The sequence below is a fragment of the Rosa rugosa genome, chromosome 1 (genome assembly GCF_958449725.1).
Source record: "Rosa rugosa chromosome 1, drRosRugo1.1, whole genome shotgun sequence".
Taxonomy (NCBI): domain Eukaryota; kingdom Viridiplantae; phylum Streptophyta; class Magnoliopsida; order Rosales; family Rosaceae; genus Rosa; species Rosa rugosa.
In genome coordinates this window covers 56,904,440-56,925,353 of record NC_084820.1, presented here as the reverse complement: position 1 = coordinate 56,925,353, position 20,914 = coordinate 56,904,440, and the positions used below count along the sequence as shown (strand labels likewise).

At 38.4% G+C, this 20,914-nt stretch overlaps 1 protein-coding gene across 1 annotated transcript; it reads left to right on the top strand.

Moving 5' to 3' along the window:
- Positions 1 to 12,787: 12,787 nt before the first annotated feature.
- On the top strand, positions 12,788 to 13,463 carry LOC133742512 (large ribosomal subunit protein uL24z-like). Its single transcript, XM_062170208.1, has one exon. The coding sequence runs from the start codon at positions 12,872 to 12,874 to the stop codon at positions 13,310 to 13,312; it is 441 nt and encodes a 146-aa protein (XP_062026192.1). The 5' UTR covers positions 12,788 to 12,871; the 3' UTR covers positions 13,313 to 13,463.
- The last annotated feature ends 7,451 nt before the right edge of the window (positions 13,464 to 20,914 follow it).

Here is a 20,914-nt window from a genome sequence, read left to right as displayed (position 1 = left end):
TAGCAGCGCCGCACAACAACTTTGGGGAGGGCTGCTGCCCTCTCCCTCATTATTCCCTTCCATTTTTCTTATTTTGTTTAGTTTTCTTTTGGGTATTTAGAGGATTCTCACTAAGCTTCAAATAATTATCATCAAGAGTACCACACCTTAATTTGGGTAGTTGGGTGAAGAAATTGCTTGATTCATACTAGCTCATAGTTAGAAGTGACCAAGCTAATTCTCCCCTCTCTTCCTTATTATCTATTTCATAATTTTTATATATTTTTGTTGATGAATTCTTATATGGGTTGTGAGTAATTCAATTTTGGGAGTTAGGGTTGTGAAGCCCCAACTCATCTTGTATAAATATTGATGCTTTAATTTTAATAAATGCAATTTTCATTGTGTATGCTTTAAATCCGAATTTATTGGTCCTTAGAAGCATGTTTATAGGCTTTGTCACCCTTTGAAATTATGTTGTGGGCAGTTGTGATGAATAGATTGATAAATTGACAAATTATTAGTCTTGTGGCATCTAGGATTTAAGTGTGGTGACCATTAGCTAGCTTAATTGTAGCTAAGCTTACTTGGGTCTCTATTATCTTGCACTCTAGGCCTCTAATTTTAGATATTGCGGCTTTAACTGGCGTAATGCCTAAGTTAGAGAGTTGATTGTGGCCCTAACCGGCATAATCGATACACCGAAAGGATAATTGGTTTAGTAGCCTTGACCGGTACTAAATACGGGACTTAACACATTTAGGAAATGCATGCATTTGTGAAATTGGCGTCGATATTTGCAAGATAGTTAGTGTGAATCACCCGACACTCCCATGTTCCCATTAATTTGAAAACCCAAATTTAATTTTCTAGTTCGTTAATTAGTTGTTTAGTTTACTTTTCGGTTGCGTTTAATTTAGTTGATTCCCAATTCAAAACTCCCTACAAATTTTGACTCATTTGTGCATATCCATCATTAGGCTCTTAGTTTTGATTAGGCTTTGGTGAAAACCAAAGCCGAGTTTTGATTAGGCTTTGGTGAAAACCAAAGCCGAGCATTGCTAAGGCTTGGTGCCTTAGAATAGCATTTTTATTTATTTTCTTTTTCCTTTTCCTTTGTTTGCTAAGTGTCTTTATTTCCGATTACCCAAGGATTGTGGGTTAGCCACTAATCCCCGTGGTACGATAAACTTTGGGCATAATATTTCCCTATCTTGACAATGATACGTACGCTTGTGTAAATGTGTATCAAGTCAATGGCACCGTTGCCGGGGATTAGGGTTTAATAGCCTTAATCCCTTGGTGAATCGGTTCTTTAGGTCACTTTAGCATATTTTTGTTTCTTTATTAAAAAAAAAAAATTACTCTTTAATTTTATAATTTCTATTTTTTTTTGTTTTTTTTTTTTTTTGTTACTAATCTTACTTTTGGGAACTCATTTATATAGGTGCATATTTCTTATCATATTGAGTTATGGATCAATGGAGATATGGATGGGAAGACCCAAGGGGATATGAGCACGAAAGTTTTTATGGTGGAGGTCATCAAGTGTGGAATTCTCATGCGATCGGTTCTATGTCTTCTTGCAATGAAACTTGTGCTTTGTGTAATTCTCCGTGGCATTCACCTTTTGAGTGCTCTTTGAGATTTGAGTGCCCGAATTTTATGCAAGAGCGTGAGTACACGATGGACATGTATCAAGAGACATTTGTACTCGACGCATATCCACAAGATGAAGCTTATGAGCCTAGGAAGGAATTCGTTGAAGGACTACTAGCTCAATTGCAAGCCTCCCGAGATCTTTTACATGCCTCTCAAGCTAGGATCTCACAAGAGACCATGGTTTCCGAAGCATATCCTCATGAGCAAGCGTATGAGTCTAGGAAGCCTTCTCTTGAAGAATTGCTAGCTCAATTGCAAGCTTCCCAAGCCCAATTGCAAGCCTCACAAGCTCAATTGCAAGCTTCTCAAGAAATGCTTGCACATTCCAATGAGCAACTTGAAGCAAGTTTTGCACAAGAGCCACCCTTTGCCATATATGAGCATAAATCTTTCTTTGACCAAGTGGAGCCTATTTCAAGAGAAAATGTACATGTCAAACATCTTGAGCAAGAGTTGTTTATGCAAATTGAAGATGATTATAGTGATGTTGATGTACAAGAAATTGAGCTTGGTTATGAAAGTTCCAATGCAAGTGGGGTGAGAGACTACTCTTCGGCGGAATGGGTACAATCTAAGCTTCCAAATGAAGGGGAGATGCTTGAAGATGATTCCGAAGAAGAGGATGGCTTGTCTAATGAGGAGGATGCGGAGTTTGAAGTCATACACCCTAATCCCTTATTCATTGAGGTCGATATTCCCATGGAGGAAGAGAGTATTTCACTAGCTTGTGATGATGAAGAAATTGAAGAGCCAAGGACTTTCTCTCCTCCCACATCCATGGAGATCCATCATGAGCTTCCCAAGGTGGATTGTAGAATATTGATCACTTATGTTATTCATGAGAGGATTGGGATCAAGGTACTTTTATCTCCTAATCCACCATTAAGTGGTCAATGTTTCTACAATGAGGTGATAGATTGGAAAGGAAGTGAACCTCTTGCACTCAACCTTTCCCATCACTTGCAAGAGCTCCTACCACCTATTGTTTGTAAGAGCATTATTTCTATACCACTTGAGAAGGAGAAGGCAAGTATATTGGCTCCTAGAAGAAAAATTGAGAAGAAGAGGAAAATTAAGAAGCTACATTTTTGCTTGCCATTTGTAATATTCATAGGTAGTTCTTGGTCTTGCCTCTATGGTACATCAAGGAGTCCTTTAGCCCCAAACAATAGGGTGGTCGTACTTGAGAAGTATCCACCTTGACAACGATCATGTTCTATAGACCGGCTTGGGGTCTTTAAAAACAAGCGCTTCTAGGGAGGCAACCCTATGTGGTTTTGAAATTTCCTGGTTTATTTTGCATCAATAAGGCTATTTGGCCATCTTTTTGGAGGATGGGAGGTGTCCGGAGTTGGAAATGTGAAGGAGAATTAATTTGGTAGTGAGCAGTTTCTGTCCTGAAATTCAGTTGAATTTGGGTGACTATAGATTCCATTCTACATGCTATTTTGAGCTGAAATTTTTTGGAACTATTTTTCTATGTCTACTGTCTTGTGCCAAAATTTGAACCACTTTCAGTCACTGGAGCTCTAGTTATTTAATGGTCCATGGAGTTCAGAACAGAGATAGCTAATGTAGAGTGATTTTGGGAAGCTACACCCTCTACATATTAAGTTATTTGGAGCTCAAATTTTCCAGAGATGTATCTTCACATGTCCTCTATATGCAGAAGAAACAGTTTTTGATTTGAACCTTCTTAGCTTCAGATATAGTATTCCAAGTGACAGAGGCCAGAAACAGGGCACGTACGACAGAAACTGCAGAACAGATCTGTGAGTTTGGAGGCCAACGATGTTTGACTCAGATATGATACTTCAGTGAAATTTTACCTTCAGATATATTCATGAGTCTACTTTCGTACCCAGTTGGTCTCACCTTCTTTGCACCTCTGGAGCTTCAGATATTACAATTTTGGTGACTGAGGGTCAGCAGAAAACTTCATGACAGATTGGCAAGTTTGACCACCTTTAATTTTCATTTCAATTGGAGATAGGTGGCTAACTTTATATGGATAGAAAGTTCTCTGAGTCTACTTTCCATTTCAAGTGGCCTCACCTGATTATCACTTTCTGAGTATGAGATATGGGCATTTGAAGACAGAAAGGTCATTGCTGGAAGTTTTCTGCACTCACTAGTTTGTGTTCACTCGGGGTGGTTGGACTTCTTGCACTTCAACTCTTCAATGGAGGCCATTATAGGGCTGTTGTGAGGTTTGTTGGAGGTGGCAAAGCCTGTGATCTTAATGGAGGACCTTGTCCTTATTCTTTGGTGGCCTATTTGTGACACATTGCTCTTTGGACACTATATATTTCTCAATGGAGTCGATCTTTCTTGAGCACCTTGAGCTATTATGGAGCATACGTTAAGGAAGTCAAGGCCTTGTGCCTTGAAGTTGGTGTCTTATTTTAGTCTTCTCCAAAAGTCGTGAGCAATGGAGGGTCAACAAAGGGGGTTTTCCGTAACTTTTCTCCGCATTTAGATTTTTATTTTCATAGTTAATTTGTGTGTCTTCTTACAGACTTCACTCTCATGCCTAAATCCGACACGGATTTTAGCTTTCGAGCTCACTTTACAACATTGAGGACAATGTTGGTTTTAAGTGTGGGGGTGAGGGCTTGGGCGCCCTAAAATTAGCTTTTTGTAATTAGATTTTAGTAGTTAATGCCTTTTCCAACCCCAATGACGAGCCATGGACTTAACTTGTTATGATTGTGGATAGATTCAGCATGATCTAGGATTTTGAATTTGTTTTGTGATTAAGTGTATATGTGATCTATGCTTGACTATATGTGTGCACATAGCCTATGGTTAGGTTGGTTCATCATAATTAGAGAAGCATATAGATTATTCGATTAACTTGCCTGCCTTATTTGTGAGCTTTTGAGCCTAATATAGTGTATGCATTGTTCATTCACTTTTTCTTTATGTGTGTACAATTTCATGACATTGCGTATCTAGAACTTGCTTGAGACCTCTCGAGGCTACTTTTAGCTTGCGATGGGATAGAAAGGATTGAGGCATTTTAGGTTAATAACACCATGGCCAAAGAAGCATGTGCCCAAAGATTGCCACTAGATTGCCACTTTGAGCCTATGTATATATTAAGACTTTTTGTTCATTATCACCACAAATCCCTACCTAACCTATACACTTTTATCCTACCCTTCCGTGGTAGTAGGTGAAGTGATTCGAGAGAATGACTTTATGTTTGAGTGCTTCCAAAGAAAAGAAAAAGTCAAAAGTGTGAGGTTACAAAAGAATAAGTATGGGGGTGAGTAATTTGTATAGAAAAGAAAGTTCTCAAAAAAAAAAAAAAAAAAGAAGAAGAAAGTTCAAGGAAAAGAAAAATAGAAGAAAAAAAAAAGTAAGTTGTGTGAAGAAAAGAAAAGAAAAAAAAAAGTATTACGTAGTATAGTGTGAGTTGTACATTGGGATTAGAGTGAGTGAGTTAGCATTTGAAAGCAAAGTCATATATCTCTACAAGAGAGAGTTGCTTCACCGATTTCCATGGACTTTGTCTTTCCTTATCCTTCATTTCTATTAGCCACTTACCCTTAGCCCCATTACAACCAAATAAAAGTCCCTCTTGATCTTGAATATTGTGGGCTACCCAGCGGAGATGAGATCGAAGAGCAAGCATATGGCGGCGCATGTTGTGAAATTACTTTTGAGTGAAACACATATAACCTCTAAACACTTGAGCGGTAATATTTAGTGAACCTTTGTGAGTTTAGTGGGTTATATCAGGTCTTCTATGTGCCTATTTGATTGTGATGAATTGATTTGACAAATGGATATCACATGCATATATTTGAGCATTTTTTACATGTGCATCTTAATTGCCTTACAAATTTATAATTTCTATGTCATGCTTTGTCGACTTCATGGTCATCTACATAATTAGTTCTCCGAGGGTTATGGTTGAAAAAGTTAATACTATACTTCCTTTATGATTGAATTAGTAGATTTTCGGATTAGATTTCATTTAGTTTGCTTGAGGACAAGTAAAGTTCAAGTGTGGGGGTGTGATTACACGCATTTTTATGCATGTAATCGTATCTAAAACACTATAAATAAGTTAATCCTTGAGTCAATTATAATGTAATTAATCCAATTTTATTTATTGTGTAGGAAATAAGCGGAATTACGGAAATCGAGAGAAAATTGTGGAAAATTGAGCAAAATGGAGTTTCCGACAAAATGACGAAATTGTTAATGCGGATCAACCATGGTCAATCCAATTACATCTTATAGTGTGTGCGGAATTACATGAAGAAGAGAAAGAAAATGAAAAAGAAATAAATAAATGATGCAGCTTAATTAATTAAGTTAATTAATCACTTGATTAATTATCTTAATTAATCAAGCTTTTGTAGAAGCCATGCACGGCATGCATGCAGGAGCTTAATTATGGGTGATGGTTTAATTAAACATGAGATGCAAACCACTCCATCACTGACACGTGCAGCCCATGTTTAATTAATCATGATTCTTATTTCAGAAGCCCAAATCGAGCCACGTGCCCATTTCGGTCATTTTCCCACATGGAGCTAGCTTATCCTCTGACGTCGACGTCTCTCTTCACACTATATATAATCAGACCACCCACAATTATACTGGACTCTCTCACCCTAGCAGCGCCGCACAACAACTTTGGGGAGGGCTGCTGCCCTCTCCCTCATTATTCCCTTCCATTTTTCTTATTTTGTTTAGTTTTCTTTTGGGTATTTAGAGGATTCTCACTAAGCTTCAAATAATTATCATCAAGAGTACCACACCTTAATTTGGGTAGTTGGGTGAAGAAATTGCTTGATTCATACTAGCTCATAGTTAGAAGTGACCAAGCTAATTCTCCCCTCTCTTCCTTATTATCTATTTCATAATTTTTATATATTTTTGTTGATGAATTCTTATATGGGTTGTGAGTAATTCAATTTTGGGAGTTAGGGTTGTGAAGCCCCAACTCATCTTGTATAAATATTGATGCTTTAATTTTAATAAATGCAATTTTCATTGTGTATGCTTTAAATCCGAATTTATTGGTCCTTAGAAGCATGTTTCTAGGCTTTGTCACCCTTTGAAATTATGTTGTGGGCAGTTGTGATGAATAGATTGATAAATTGACAACTTATTAGTCTTGTGGCATCTAGGATTTAAGTGTGGTGACCATTAGCTAGCTTAATTGTAGCTAAGCTTACTTGGGTCTCTATTATCTTGCACTCTAGGCCTCTAATTTAGATATTGGCGTAATGCCTAAGTTAGAGAGTTGATTGTGGCCCTAACCGGCATAATCGATACACCGAAAGGATAATTGGCTTAGTAGCCTTGACCGGTACTAAATACGGGACTTAACAAATTTAGGAAATGCATGCATTTGTGAAATTGGCGTCGATATTTGCAAGATAGTTAGTGTGAATCACCCGACACTCCCATGTTCCCATTAATTTGAAAACCCAAATTTAATTTTCTAGTTCGTTAATTAGTTGTTTAGTTTACTTTTCGGTTGCGTTTAATTTAGTTGATTCCCAATTCAAAACTCCCTACAAATTTTGACTCATTTGTGCATATCCATCATTAGGCTCTTAGTTTTGATTAGGCTTTGGTGAAAACCAAAGCCAAGCATTGCTAAGGCTTGGTGCCTTAGAATAGCATTTTTATTTATTTTCTTTTTCCTTTTCCTTTGTTTGCTAAGTGTCTTTATTTCCGATTACCCAAGGATTGTGGGTTAGCCACTAATCCCCGTGGTACGATAAACTTTGGGCATAATATTTCCCTATCTTGACAATGATACGTACGCTTGCGTAAATGTGTATCAAGTCAGCAGCCAAGGTGAGTAGTTATCTCCATTCAGTGGTTTGGAAACCAAAACCAAACCTGGATGATCTGAATGGTGGAGGAAGTAGGGATTAGAGAGTTTTTGTTCGTCTGCCATGGTGAGGGATTGGAGAAGGGCGCTACTGCACGAGAAAATAGAGCATAGCAGCGAGAAAGAGAGAGACAGGATTTTAGTCCTGCTCTGATCGATACCATGAAAAGAAGATAGTTTGGCTAGAATGGATTCTATCATTCATTATCGAAGATATATACAGAGGTTACAAAAGAGTATCAATTGTACAAGGAAACTATCTCTACAATTAAAGAATACATATGGCAGCAAATAACTAAGGATAATCGACATCCCTAATATACAGGATATGGATATACAAGATTTACTTTCTAACAATATCTCATGCCATTTGAGTGAAACCTTAATTGATACTTTGTAGATTATGTGTGGTCGTTTGGTTCAGGATATTGACTCGATTACGTACCTTCCATGTATGATTGATTGTATCCATACAGATGAGTGATTGCAATGATAGTACATGAATTCAAACTGGAATAAATTACCTACTTCTACATGGATTCTATTTTCTAGCTCGTAGTCCTCTCCATAGATACCTCTAAGGTGGAGAGCAATGAAATAATCATAAAAAGATCTAGAGATTTTTCTTTTTCTTGGAATAAGTTTCGACATCAAGCACAAAGCCTTGCCCAAAAATATTTCGACATGGCTGAAGAGGAGTCTCAGTCCCTCCTAGAGATGACACAACGGTCTCACGTCACCAACTCATCAACGTCAACCTATCCACCATCACCATCAACCTCCCAAACCTCATCATCAACCCCTCAACCTCCCATTGCCGCGCCTCAACATGTTTCTGTCCTCATGCCGGTCCAACTCACCACCGACGACATTGACGCTCCTCAACGTGTTTCTGTCCTCATGCCGGTCCAACTCACCGACGAGGACAATTATTTGCTGTGGAAATCCTTCTTCCTCCCAATCCTGGGGTCCCATAATATGTTAGATCTCGCTGAGGGAAGAGAGAAGTGTCCACCACAATTCCTGAGTGGTACAGAAGACAGAAAAAAAGTCGAAAACCCTACCTATACCGATTGGATTAGGAGGGATCAGACATTCCTAGTGTGGATTAATGTCAGCATATCCAAGGGCCTACTACTCCGGTACGCAACAGGATGCACAAGTGGAAGAGCTCTATGGCTGACCTTCGAAAAACTATTTGCCAACAAGGCAAGAGCTCGCGTAGAACATCTGAAGGATCAACTCAGAGACCTGAAAATGGAAAGGCCAGATGAATTTAGAATGGAGGAATACATAAACTCAGCGAACCAAATCGCTGATAACCTCCTTGCAATTGGGTCTCCTGTTGAGGATGATGAATTTGTTTCTTATGTACTCCAAGGACTACTTCCACAGGAATGTGATGAGTTAAAAGCCTCGATCAGGGATCGGCCTGAGCCCGTAACGCGAGAAGAATTGAATGACTTATTACTAAACCATAGATTCCCAGTCGGTCCAGTTGCCAAGATTATCAGCATCTTCCGTGTAGTCGTCATTTTGCTTTTGCCCTTGGGGTTATTGTTTGGTCTTCGTGGTAAAATAGCAAGCCAAAATTAGAAGAACTGCATGGCTTACTGCTAAAGCATAGATTGCCTATTTCTAATTGTGAAATCATCGTTGGTAACAGTATCAGCTTCAATTTCTGCCATTTTCTCTTTGGCCTCTTGCCATAGTTGTTTGCTAATGCTGTTAAGGCTACGTTCTACATAAAGTAAAGAAATTTAATCTTGGTTTATTAATTTCACTTCGGTTAATTTTTAGGATTAATTTCTTTACCTAATGCTGATTACTTTGCTAAGTAATCATGATGGAGTTATAGGCTGGAGTACGTGTGGTCCGTTGATGCTTCATTTATATATATAAGGGTTGATCGACTTCCTAGCTTGTAGTTGTAGAATCCTTCCACCTATCCAACTCTTGTGCGCTCGCAAGATGATGATTCCTAGTACAACTCTTCTTCTTGGTGTCCTTATCTAAGTTGTATCGTTGAATCAAAAGTGCTTCAAGAGCCTCTGTCATTTAATCTCATTAATTGTCTCCAAATCTCCAATTACATTCCTTCGATCATACACTAGGATATAATCTTGCATGTAACTTAGTGTGCATTAATTCACAACTTAGATTTTTTTTTTTTTTTGGTTACTTTTGTGGTATTAAAAGCTTTGCACATAAACGAGTGTTATCATGCTTGATGACATTTTGCTAGGTATGGAAATGTTAATAGGAAAATGATTTGTGGCCTCAATGAGGCCTAAGATTTGTGGCCTCAATGTTAGGTGTCATGCCATGTCATCTACACAAATCATTTATTTGTCAAATCATGCCACGTAATTCTTGAGAAAAAGACCATCTTATCATTCCAAAATCTAATGACTCTAAATTATTTTGGTTTTCTACCTCAAAAATTATTTTGGCTTTCTTCTAAAAAAAAATGGCTTTCTTTCATTTCTTTTTCATTACACTCATGCTTAGATTTAAATAACAATTTTTTTTTTCTTCAATCAAGAGTAGAAAAAATTTCATGAAATTTAATCAATAGATTTGCACGTACATTCGATTAACAGATTTGTATAAACATGTATATGAATTCAACCTTTGTTGGGTTCCTGCAAATTTTGAAAATATAATGTGAAAAATACATATTCATATAATTGTATTTTTTCTTTTGTTCATTGTTTTCTCTTTATGTAGCTAGGGTTTAAAAGTTAGATATGAATTTATTATTTTTTATTTGTCTTTCCCTTATATTTAGATTGTAGATGTTAAATAATGGTTGCTAACGTGTAATTTTTTCTTACCTCTTAGTTTAGACATAAGTATTTCCCAAATTCAATTTACTAATGCTATATTTTTGTGGATGAAATTAATCAATATTTGGAAAGAAAAGTTAACGTCTATTTCTTGACACATAATTCAATATATTATTATATTAATGCCATTTGGGAAGAAAAATTAAACGAAAAATTTTAATTAAATGAAGAAAAATATTGACCAAAGAATCTGTAGACATATCCCTTAAATTAATATATAATTAATAGCTGATATTTTTTTTCACCTAATTAAATTCATTAATGTAATTTATTCACCTCCTAACATCTAAAAGGAAATGTAAAAGGGTAAAGTTGGTGTTGAAATAGTATGATGTGGCAAGATTTATTATATGGAATTGAAAATAAATTTTTATTTACTTACATGGCATGACACCTAGGATTTGAGGCCACAAATCTTAGGCCTCATTGAGGCCCTATATCATTGCCCTTAATGTCTTCGTCTTCATCGACATCATCAACCTCTAACCCACCACCTCCTCCTCCCTTTGTGGCTGCGCCTCCACATGTTTAAATCCTCATACCGATCCAACTCACCGATTACAATTACTTGCTGTGGAAATCCTTCTTCATTCCAATTCTAAAGTCCCATCCCATGCCATGATATGCTAGATCTCGCCGACGGACGAGAGGAGTGTCCACCAAAGTTCCTGAGGAGTGTCCATCCCATAGCCATGATATGCTAGATCTCACCTCCTCATGTTTATACCAGTTGGATGCATGAGGAGGGACCAGGCATTGCTGGGTTTGATTAATGTAAGCTTATCCCAGAGCATACTACTCTTGTACGCAGCAGGATGCACTACTAGTGGAAGAACTCTATGGCTATGGGTGACCCTTGAAGCCCTATTCGCTGAAAGGGCAAGAGCTCGCGTAAAACGGCTCGAGAATCGCCTCAGAAGCCTGAAACTGGAAAATCCATGGGACTTTGTCATGAGGAAATACCTAAAATCAGCGGAACAAATCGTCGACGAGCTCCACACGGCTGGGTCTCCTGTTGAGGATGGTGAGTTTGTTTCGTGTGTACTCCAAGGACTAGTTCCACAGTTCCACTGGAATGTGATGAGTTAAAAGCCTGGATCAGGGATCGGTGCCCTGAGCCGGTAACGCTAGAACAATTGAATGGCTTACTACTAAATTTTAGATTCCCTGCTGCCGTTCCTGATCTATCTATCTGTGTCAAATTTACATTACAGGTCTTTTGGTTGTCCGTTTGGCCGTGGGGTTCATATTTGGCTTTAGGCTTTACTACTCTTCTCGTGAGAGCGTTACGTACAATGGAAGAGTTGCATGGCTTACTGTCTTCAATTATTTTCCCTTAGGCCTAGCCTCTAGCCATTGTTGTTTGCTAGTGCTGTTAAAAGCTGCAATAGATAAGCAACTTAATTATTTCAATAACTTTTATGATCGATTTTTTTATCAACTGGTTAGCCAAAATGCAATGTGAAAAAGAAATTACTCAATATATGCCCTAGAATATATAGTACTGGTTTAAGCAAACACGCAACGCAAGGCTTATTTCTAAATTTAGTACCTAAAACATTATGCATAAACCATATGAAAAATAAATGAATAGCTTGATCAATCGGTTTACGTTGCAAGAGCATCACCTATTTCCGGGACGTGCATTTAAGCTGGTCGGTCCAAATTGTGCAAAGATTCAAACCCTAACTGTTCTAGATCATAAGTTCAAGATGCTTATCTGCACGCATCAATTGTCTTTGCACTTGATTTGTTTCATGCAATGGCAACACTTAAGTTCAACTTCAATGAAAATTTGCGACAAGGAATGAAGAGACAGAGTGCAAAGGAACGTTTAGCTATTGACTTAATTGAATCAATGCTAGTTAGCTCGCTAGCTAGTGACAACCTTACAAAATAAATAAACCTCATCCGATTTTTACAAAAAAATAAAAATGAATCGGCAAAAATGACAATATATAGCAGATATTGGTAAAACTGAAACTTAAAAAAAGTATCCAAGATAAATGTCTAGTTAAACGGACCAACAAAAAATCATCGAGAATCAACAAATTCTAGTTTGGTGCGGGTCTTGCTAAGCATCTAAACACTCATATTTCGATCACGACAAGTTGTTTTGGTGCGAACATTTTCTATTTTTGAGTATTTTTCCCCAAAATTATTTCCATGTTAAAACTTAAAAAGTATGCTCATATAAAACAATAAATAAGGAGTTACGGGAGAAAAATTTAGTTAACCATATAATATATAAATTCCTCTGAAAAAGAAAAATCCAAGACGAACCATCAATTTTGGTTATAATTAAGTTCACATTGGGCCACCGTCTTCAAACGGCCCATTCACTGTACCAAACAGAAGCCCTAATCCAAAACCCCACAACTTCTCTCTCTCTCTCTCTCTTTATAAAAGCCTCGCTATAAAACCCTAATCCCCAGCCTCTCCCTCTCGCTCATTTGCCCTTCTCTCCTCACCCACACAGAGAGAGTAGCCGCCACCAAAACCCTAGCGAGCGAAGATGAAGAGGAACCCCCGCGTCTCGAGCTCCCGCCGCAAGAGCCGCAAGGCTCACTTCACGGCGCCGTCGTCGGTCCGCCGCGTCCTGATGAGCGCGCCTCTCTCCTCCGACCTCCGGTCCAAGTACACCGTCCGGTCCATGCCGGTGCGCAAAGACGACGAGGTCCAGGTGGTGCGCGGGACCTACAAGGGCCGCGAGGGCAAGGTGGTCCAGGTGTACCGCCGCAAGTGGGTGATCCACATCGAGCGCATCACCAGGGAGAAGGTGAACGGGTCGACGGTCAACGTCGGCATCAACCCCTCGAAGGTGGTCATCACCAAGCTCAGGCTCGACAAGGACCGCAAGTCTCTGCTCGACCGCAAGGCCAAGGGCCGCGCCGCCGCTGACAAGGACAAGGGCACCAAGTTCACCGCCGAGGATATCATGCAGAACGTCGACTGATTTTGATTTGATTCCCATGGTTCGTTCTAATACTACTCGTAGTTGTTCATCATTTCGGTGTTTCATGTATTGGATATTTAAGCTCAGACTTCAATTTTGTGTTGTTCTTAACTCTTTCAATGCTATTATATTCTGGTATTTATATCTGTTATTTTTGGATTTAGTTTATTTTTTCGCGTTATGTGGTTTGCGTTATGAATTATTGATTCATGTTGCGTGGATTGCAATGCCGGTTGTTTTGATGTTAAAATGTAGAAAGTTTATTATTAGGTGAGGATTTTGGGGTTTTAGAGGCCTTTATTCTTTGCCGTTCTGTTAATGGACAGAGCGGAAACCAATGCCTACTGCTTTGTTTTGCTTGTGAAGTAATGGTCAGAGCTGAAACCAATGCCTGCTGTTAATGAAGTTCCATTGGTATTGTTTTCTGGTTTTAGTTTGGAATTGTATTGTTAGTGTGATAAGCTTTCATTATGGAGTCTAGACACGAAATTTATGGGTAGAGTCACTACTTAGTTGGCAGAGATGAAAATATTATATCACTGGGTGTGTGTTCACAGAAATGCTGCTGATGAGAAGATGGTGTTTCTAGGTTTGTGGTTGTATCAACATTGTAGCCATAGTTACCTTTGATAATGTTTTATTTGCGTTTTGAGCATTCATCAACTTTGAAAGGTTGTATGCTCTAACCTGCCTGGCAGATTGAGCTTATCCTTAGATATTCATGCAATACTTACATTCTGGGGTTTGAGCAGCAGAACTTGTGGTTTAAGGGTTAGCATTTGGTCTCTAGAACCTATTTGTACCAACTACGAGTGACGTATAAGCTTCTCAACACTTCGTTGATCAACTGGGAATCAATTGTTGCACATAGTTGGAACCCGAACCCTAAGATGCAAATGATTCGAATGGAACTTGTACCCTTCCTCGCATTTGGTTGCTTTTTTCTTGTCCTTGGCTTTGAAAGCATTTGGGTTTCTTGGAATGGTGATATGGGAATTTGGTTGCTTAGAATGGTGAGAGGGAAATTGTATTTTTTTTCCCTGAATGCTATTTTGAAATTCCAGAATCTGTTTACATTTTATTTTCCACCAGAATCTGCTTCCTTTTGTCATTTCCGTTATAGGCTCAACAACCATGGCGGGTTCTTCATGGCTTTCTGTTTCTCTGTGACAATGCTATAGATCTAAGCCAGACTTGATATAAAAAAGGAAGAAAAAAATGGTCAAATTAGTTTTGACGAAAAACCAGTGATTTAGGTTTTTGCTTTTCGAGTTAAGATCTCCAAAACTTTGAAGCACCTGCGATGTAAACCCAAAAAGCATTGTAAACAAAAGAGTAAGAGCGTATGAGTAATGGAATGTGGTGAGTAAAATTGAACTACCACGCCCACTCCCAATCAGAGCAGGGCAACGGAAGATGTTTCAAAAAGGACCCCAAGATTTCCTCGTTTCCTTTTTCCCCGCTTCAGCAGGAAACAAAACTACCCTCAACAACATGGTGAAATTCTTGTTGAATACGGTTCTTGACTAGGATTTTTAGATTGCTGCTCCTTTGATCCTCCTGGCTATACTGAATGTTTGGCTTCTGGCTGAGAGTCAAGTTCATACCGTTGGTACCAATTCAGATTCCAGCTCTGGAAGTTCTTTGGTGAGACAAAGGTTATATCAATCAAGAAGACTCTCATTCAACTCTTGATGATGCATGTTATGGCACTAATGGAGATGGCAGAACCTGTACATATCAGCGCCCATCGCTTTATGGCCATCAACCACCCAAGGCCATCCCGAGTCACTTGCCGACCCTTGCAATCCCAATTGTCAACTTTGTTGATAGTGATTCTGCTACTTGTTTTTATCCCCAGTGAGATTGAAAGAAATGGGAAGTTACCTTCAATTCTTCTCACGGCATGATTATGGGAATTTAATAGGGTCATTCCCTAGTCCGTCCATTTAGAGTATCTTCTTAATGATGAATGCAATGTGTTGGAATGCTTGCTAGTTTTATTGGTGTTGCTACTCACTGGCCATATGGATATTATTAGGCTCAGAGTTATGGTTGTCAAATCTGTCATTAGGTGATAGGCATTGCTAGCTGTTTAGGCTTCCCCAAGGTTGAGATTGTGGATGCTCAAGGGTTCGCTGGTGGGTTGTGGTTGTTGATGAATGATGAAAAAGTTGCTGTTGATATTCCAGGTACCACAGATCAATTCACTGCTGCTCACGTTTCTTATCCTTGCAAGAGGCCCTGGCTTTTCTGTGCCAGTTATGGTTGCCCTTGTCAGCAGTAGAGAGAGGAGTTATGGAATCACCTTGATGTGGTATCAGAGAGTTACAGTGCTCCTTGGTTGCTTGGACGACGTTTCATTGACTTGCTTTCTTACGATGGAGTATTATATGGTTGACCTTTTGTGTACAGGTCTCAAGTTTACCTAGACTGACAGAACTGTGTGAAAGACTGATTGGTGCAGTTGCAATGAGGCCTTTGTTTTCGATCAACCTTACACATACAAAGTCTGATCACAGTCCTATCTAAATATGTGTCACATCTAGTTCTCCTCTGACTTTGATAAGAGACTTTTCAGATTTGAAGCTATATATCTGGGATAAGCATGAGCAGTTTTAAGGATTTCAGTGGTGGTGACTTGTGGAATAGTAAAGAGGGTAATACTCCTTCAGTACTGAGGTGTTAGTACTTTGTACCTGCCAAAGATGTAGCTGTCTGGGTAACTAACATTACAGGGTCAAAGTGACTTGAAGTTGCTTTTTGAATGTTCTCGAGTCTGAACAGCCTCAGCAGACCCGAACTGTGTTATGACAAGATAAAGGAACCGGTTGGAAGTAGGAATGAGCAAACGGGGGCGGGGGCGGGTTACCCGCGGGTTTTCCCCGCATTTGTCAAGCGGGGGCGGGGTTTCCCATTACCCATGCGGGTTCCCCATTTTTTTTTTTTCAACCGGGTCATTTTTATAATTTTTTTTATTCCTCATGAGGATCCGACAGTTGGATCTTCGTATAATTGTGAAAAGACGATTCAAAAGAAGATCCGTGAGGATTCGACCGTTGGATCGTCGTATAATTTTGTGAGGATGATTCTAAAGGCGATCCGGGACGATCCAACCGTTGGATCTTCGTATAATTATGACAGGATGATCCTAAGGGCGATCCGTGCGGATCCGACCGTTGGATCTTCGTATAATTGTGAAAAGATGATTCAAAAGGCGATCCGTGAGGATCTGACCGTTGGATCGTCATATAATTTTGTGAGAATGATTCTAAGGGCAATCCGGGACGATCCAACCGTTGGATCTTCGTATAAATCAGTAAAGATGATCCTCTAGGTGATCTGTGAGGATCCGACCGTTGGATCGTCGTGTAATTGTGATTTGTGAATTTTTTTTTTGTCAAAAAATGAAAGGAAAAAAATCTAAAAAGATAGAAAATAGAAAAACAAAAAAGTTCATATAGAGAAAATGGCAAATGCGGGGGCGGGGCGGGGAATCCCCCATTTGAAAATATCCCCAGATGGGGAACGGGGGCGCGGGGGAAATTTGGGGCAGGGGCGAGGGTGGGGGAATCCCCGTTTGCTCATTCCTAGTTGGAAGTGATTGATCATTATATTCACATATTTATGGGGAGCCAACTATTTAAATGATCCGCATCCCAGATCCTGGTATTCAGTGGCATGGGATATACAAGATACCTCATGGTAACTTACGTGCGGCGTTTTTGACTTTCCATTGACTTGGTCATCTAAACAGTAGAACTGTAGAAGTGCCAATTTTGAGTTCCAAGTGTGGAAGCATGTATAGTATCTCCAGTGGTGGGTCTTGCACAGAGTTACGTTGCTCATGATGAATGCCAGTTCCAGCCAAGGCACTTAGCACCAATGTTTTAAAATGTTGAGGCGTAGCTCGAGGCGTTTTCGGAAGAGCCTCAGTAAGGCGTAAGCCTTGACGTGTACGGTATAAACGATCTATACTTATGTAGTTATAATTCTTATATATAGAACATTAAGAGTAGACAAAAAACATTATTAATTGTCATTCATTCATAATAAGTAGAGTACTAGAACCATATAATTCAACAAAATTACCAAATCATAAAATGAAATTAAAGATTTGAAGTTGAAATTTCAAATTATGTCGTTTTGAGTTTTGAACAAAAAAAAAAATATTGCTAGGCGTGCGCCTTTGGCGCCTTAAGCAGCGACTTTTACGTTTTTGACGCCTTGTTTTGCGCTTTTTGAGCCTCATCGCCTTGGCATCAAAACTGACTCATTTTAAGGTGAATTTTACGCCTTTTTTTTTAATACATTGGTCATGATGTTGCTCCATCAATTCTTGTTTTGATTTTCATATTCAGATCATCCCAGAAGCAAACATGTATGGTTATGCACAAACCCTCATGCATTCCAAATTTTAGTTTATGAGGATATTACTGAGCACCAGTGTGCCCTTATCCCTAGTTGCGTCTGTAATACCTAGTGTAGTTGGGTGGTCAAGTTCTAACATTTGTTTACACGGCTGCCAACATGTCTCCCCACTCCGCCATAGATGCATGCAATTTTAATCGTAAAAGAAGATTTCGTACCAGAGGGACGAGCATCGTTGTGTGCTATAATGACGATCATTATGTTTTTGGGGTCGACTCCAGAGAGTCATATAGAACCAACACCAATATATTTATCATTGATGATAAGTTAAAGAAGTATTGTGTGCTCGCGAAGGGTACATCATTCGCTGTATTTGCTAGAGACGTAGTGATTGGCCGAGCTATTATCACATACTTGGAAACAAATGTTCAACCAGATGACTCTCTTGAAGACATCATCAAGAGAATGGCACGGTATGGCCTGCCAGGTGAAGGATCGTGCGATGTCTTCATTGGGGGTTGGCTAACAAATGGGGTAAGTAATATTTCTAGTGATAATTTTACATAAATTGATTTCAATATTCTTTTTCGGCAAAATAGTCAAATTACCCCCTAACTTTTCTCATAGCTACCAATTTACCCCCTGACATTTCAATTTTGATTTTTCACACCCTAACTTTTCTAACTCTTGCCGATTCACACCCTACTGTTAACTTTTATATTTTTCATCCAATTTCTCCGTTAACTTGCTGGGCGTTTTAATCTTTCCAATTGTCACAAAAAAAAAATTATTTAAGCATACGTTAAGGAAGAGTATGAGACTCCTTTTTTTTTTTTCTTTTCGAGAGAAATCAAACGACAAAAGCGAAGAGATGAAGTGTTCGTTGCAGAGATGAAGCGCTCTTTTCTTTTCTGAATTTTGGAATGGAGAAGGTGAAGCTAAGGAATAATGGAGATGTTCCAAACTACTGTATGTAAAAATTCTAGTATTGTTTTGTTTGAAAGTTAATCATGACTTGAATATTTGGATTTTAGCTAGACTTGATTATTTTGGTTGAGATAGCTCTAATTGTAATGAACTATTGAATGATTTATTATTCAATCGTGTTGAGGAACCAACAATTATGGTTTTGGTGAGAGGGATCGAGTATGATTTACAGTTTTAGGGTAGATGTCTTTTTTGTTAGTGTTAAGAGTTTAAAAAAAAAAAATTACCCTCATTTGTACGTATTGATATTCTTGAACAATTGGATTGTTAAGTTCTTTTTTTTTTTTTGGGATAATTGGAAAGACGAAAACGCCCAACAAGTTAACGGAGAAATTGGATGGAAAATCTAAAAGTGAACGGTAGGGTGTGAATCGGCAAGAGTTAGAAAAGTTAGGGTGTGAAAAATCAAAATTGAAATGTTAAGGGGTAAATTAGCAGCTATGGGAAAAGTTAGGGGGTAATTTGGCTATTTTGCCTTCTTTTTCATTGTTAATTATTATTATTTTTTTTTGTGCAGAAAGCTGTTCTGCTTGTCTTCTCCACAAAATTTTAGGAGTGACCGAATCCGGCAGATTTCAGAGTTATGCTCATTGACAGTCTTGAAATCCTGGAAATGTATGTTCTGCCAATCGTGCCTTGCTTCCGGCAAGTAGATGACCTTTTGATGGTTGAATCGCTCTTCTAGAGTGACCCAAAGAGACCGTGGGTCCTCTTCAGCTAAATATTCCACCTTGAGTGCTTCCTCCATATGTTTCCTGATGAAAATCATAGCCCTTGCCTTCATGTCTTCAGGGGTGATGTTGTCAGCAATAATCGTTGATCTCATCTTATTTGCAGTCAGATGAAGCTTGACATCTTGTGTCCACTTGAGGTAGTTCCTTCCGGAAACTTCCAAAGCGACAAAGTCAAGCTAGTTGAGATTTGACATTTTCTACAAGGATTTAAAGGACAATAGTTAGTGCTATTGGTAATAACTTCCATAAGCAATCAATAAGAACTTCAGGTTCTATAACATGGTATGAAAAAATCGGATTAAACATGTATGGTGAATTTGTGAAGGAAACTTCAAGTCCCTTATATGGTATTATCGAAGCTACATGTTCGATACACATGAAATATTATTACTCAACCCTTTTGGTAATTCCAATTAAATACGACCAGGTAAGAAATTGAGGTTTAGGTGGAGCGAGGCTCGCTTAAGTACACAACCTCATTGAATCTTACCTAGACATCGCATATAATTAGATGAGCCTACTTGGAAGATTCATAATCTTTCAGTGTTGTCGAAACTACAGGTTCGATACGTGTGAACTTTTGGTTCAATATTTATTATGAACTTCTGGTTCAATATTTATGTGTGAACTTCCGGTTCAATATTTATGTGTGAACTTCTGGTTCGTTAAGTACCTGCATTCCGCACATATATATTCTAATGCAAAGAATTTAAGCGAGTAAAATATTTAATTTAATATGAGCAGGTAACACCACAAAAATCATTATCATAATAAATAATGAAGGAAAGATGTATTATATACACTGACTGCGAAGTCTAAACAAGTATATATAAGTATTTGTCACAATATACATGAACTGAAGAAGTTGATAGCTAAATTAGAAGCAATTGATTTTCCTTTTTCAGTGATATTTTCCTTTGTGTAAAGTCTCTATAATTGTGTTCAGTGATATTTTCCTTTGTGTTTAAAGACTGCTTCTAATGTGTTTTGGTATTTCTGATATATTATTGGGAGGCAATAATCTGTTTATTGCGGGGCAATAATATATTTGTTTTGTTATTTTTTAGAGGAATATAATATGGTTGATCCTTTTGTTGTTAGGTGCATTTATTCTTGTTAAGAGGCCACCCGAGAGGCCTAGGGTGAAGCGGTTCAAGTGAAGTGGAGAGTGTGAAAAAAAAGGCAATTCGTTGTGGACTTAAATTCACCAAGTATTGAATTTGAATACCTGTACTTTTGTAAACTAATTTAAAACCAAACTGAGTTACTTCTGACCATCTATAAAAAAAATTATTGGGGGGCAATAAACTTTTTATGACCCCCCAATAAACCTAATTATTTTGGTTAATGAATCTAGCAGCATTTTGTTGAAATGACCTGTAATAAATGAACCACAGTTAAGACATTATTGCGGGGCAATAATCTGTCTATTGGCTCCCAATAGACCACCCCAAAAATCACCAGTTTCTATCATTGACAGATTATTGTACTTTAATAAACTCAAAACAAC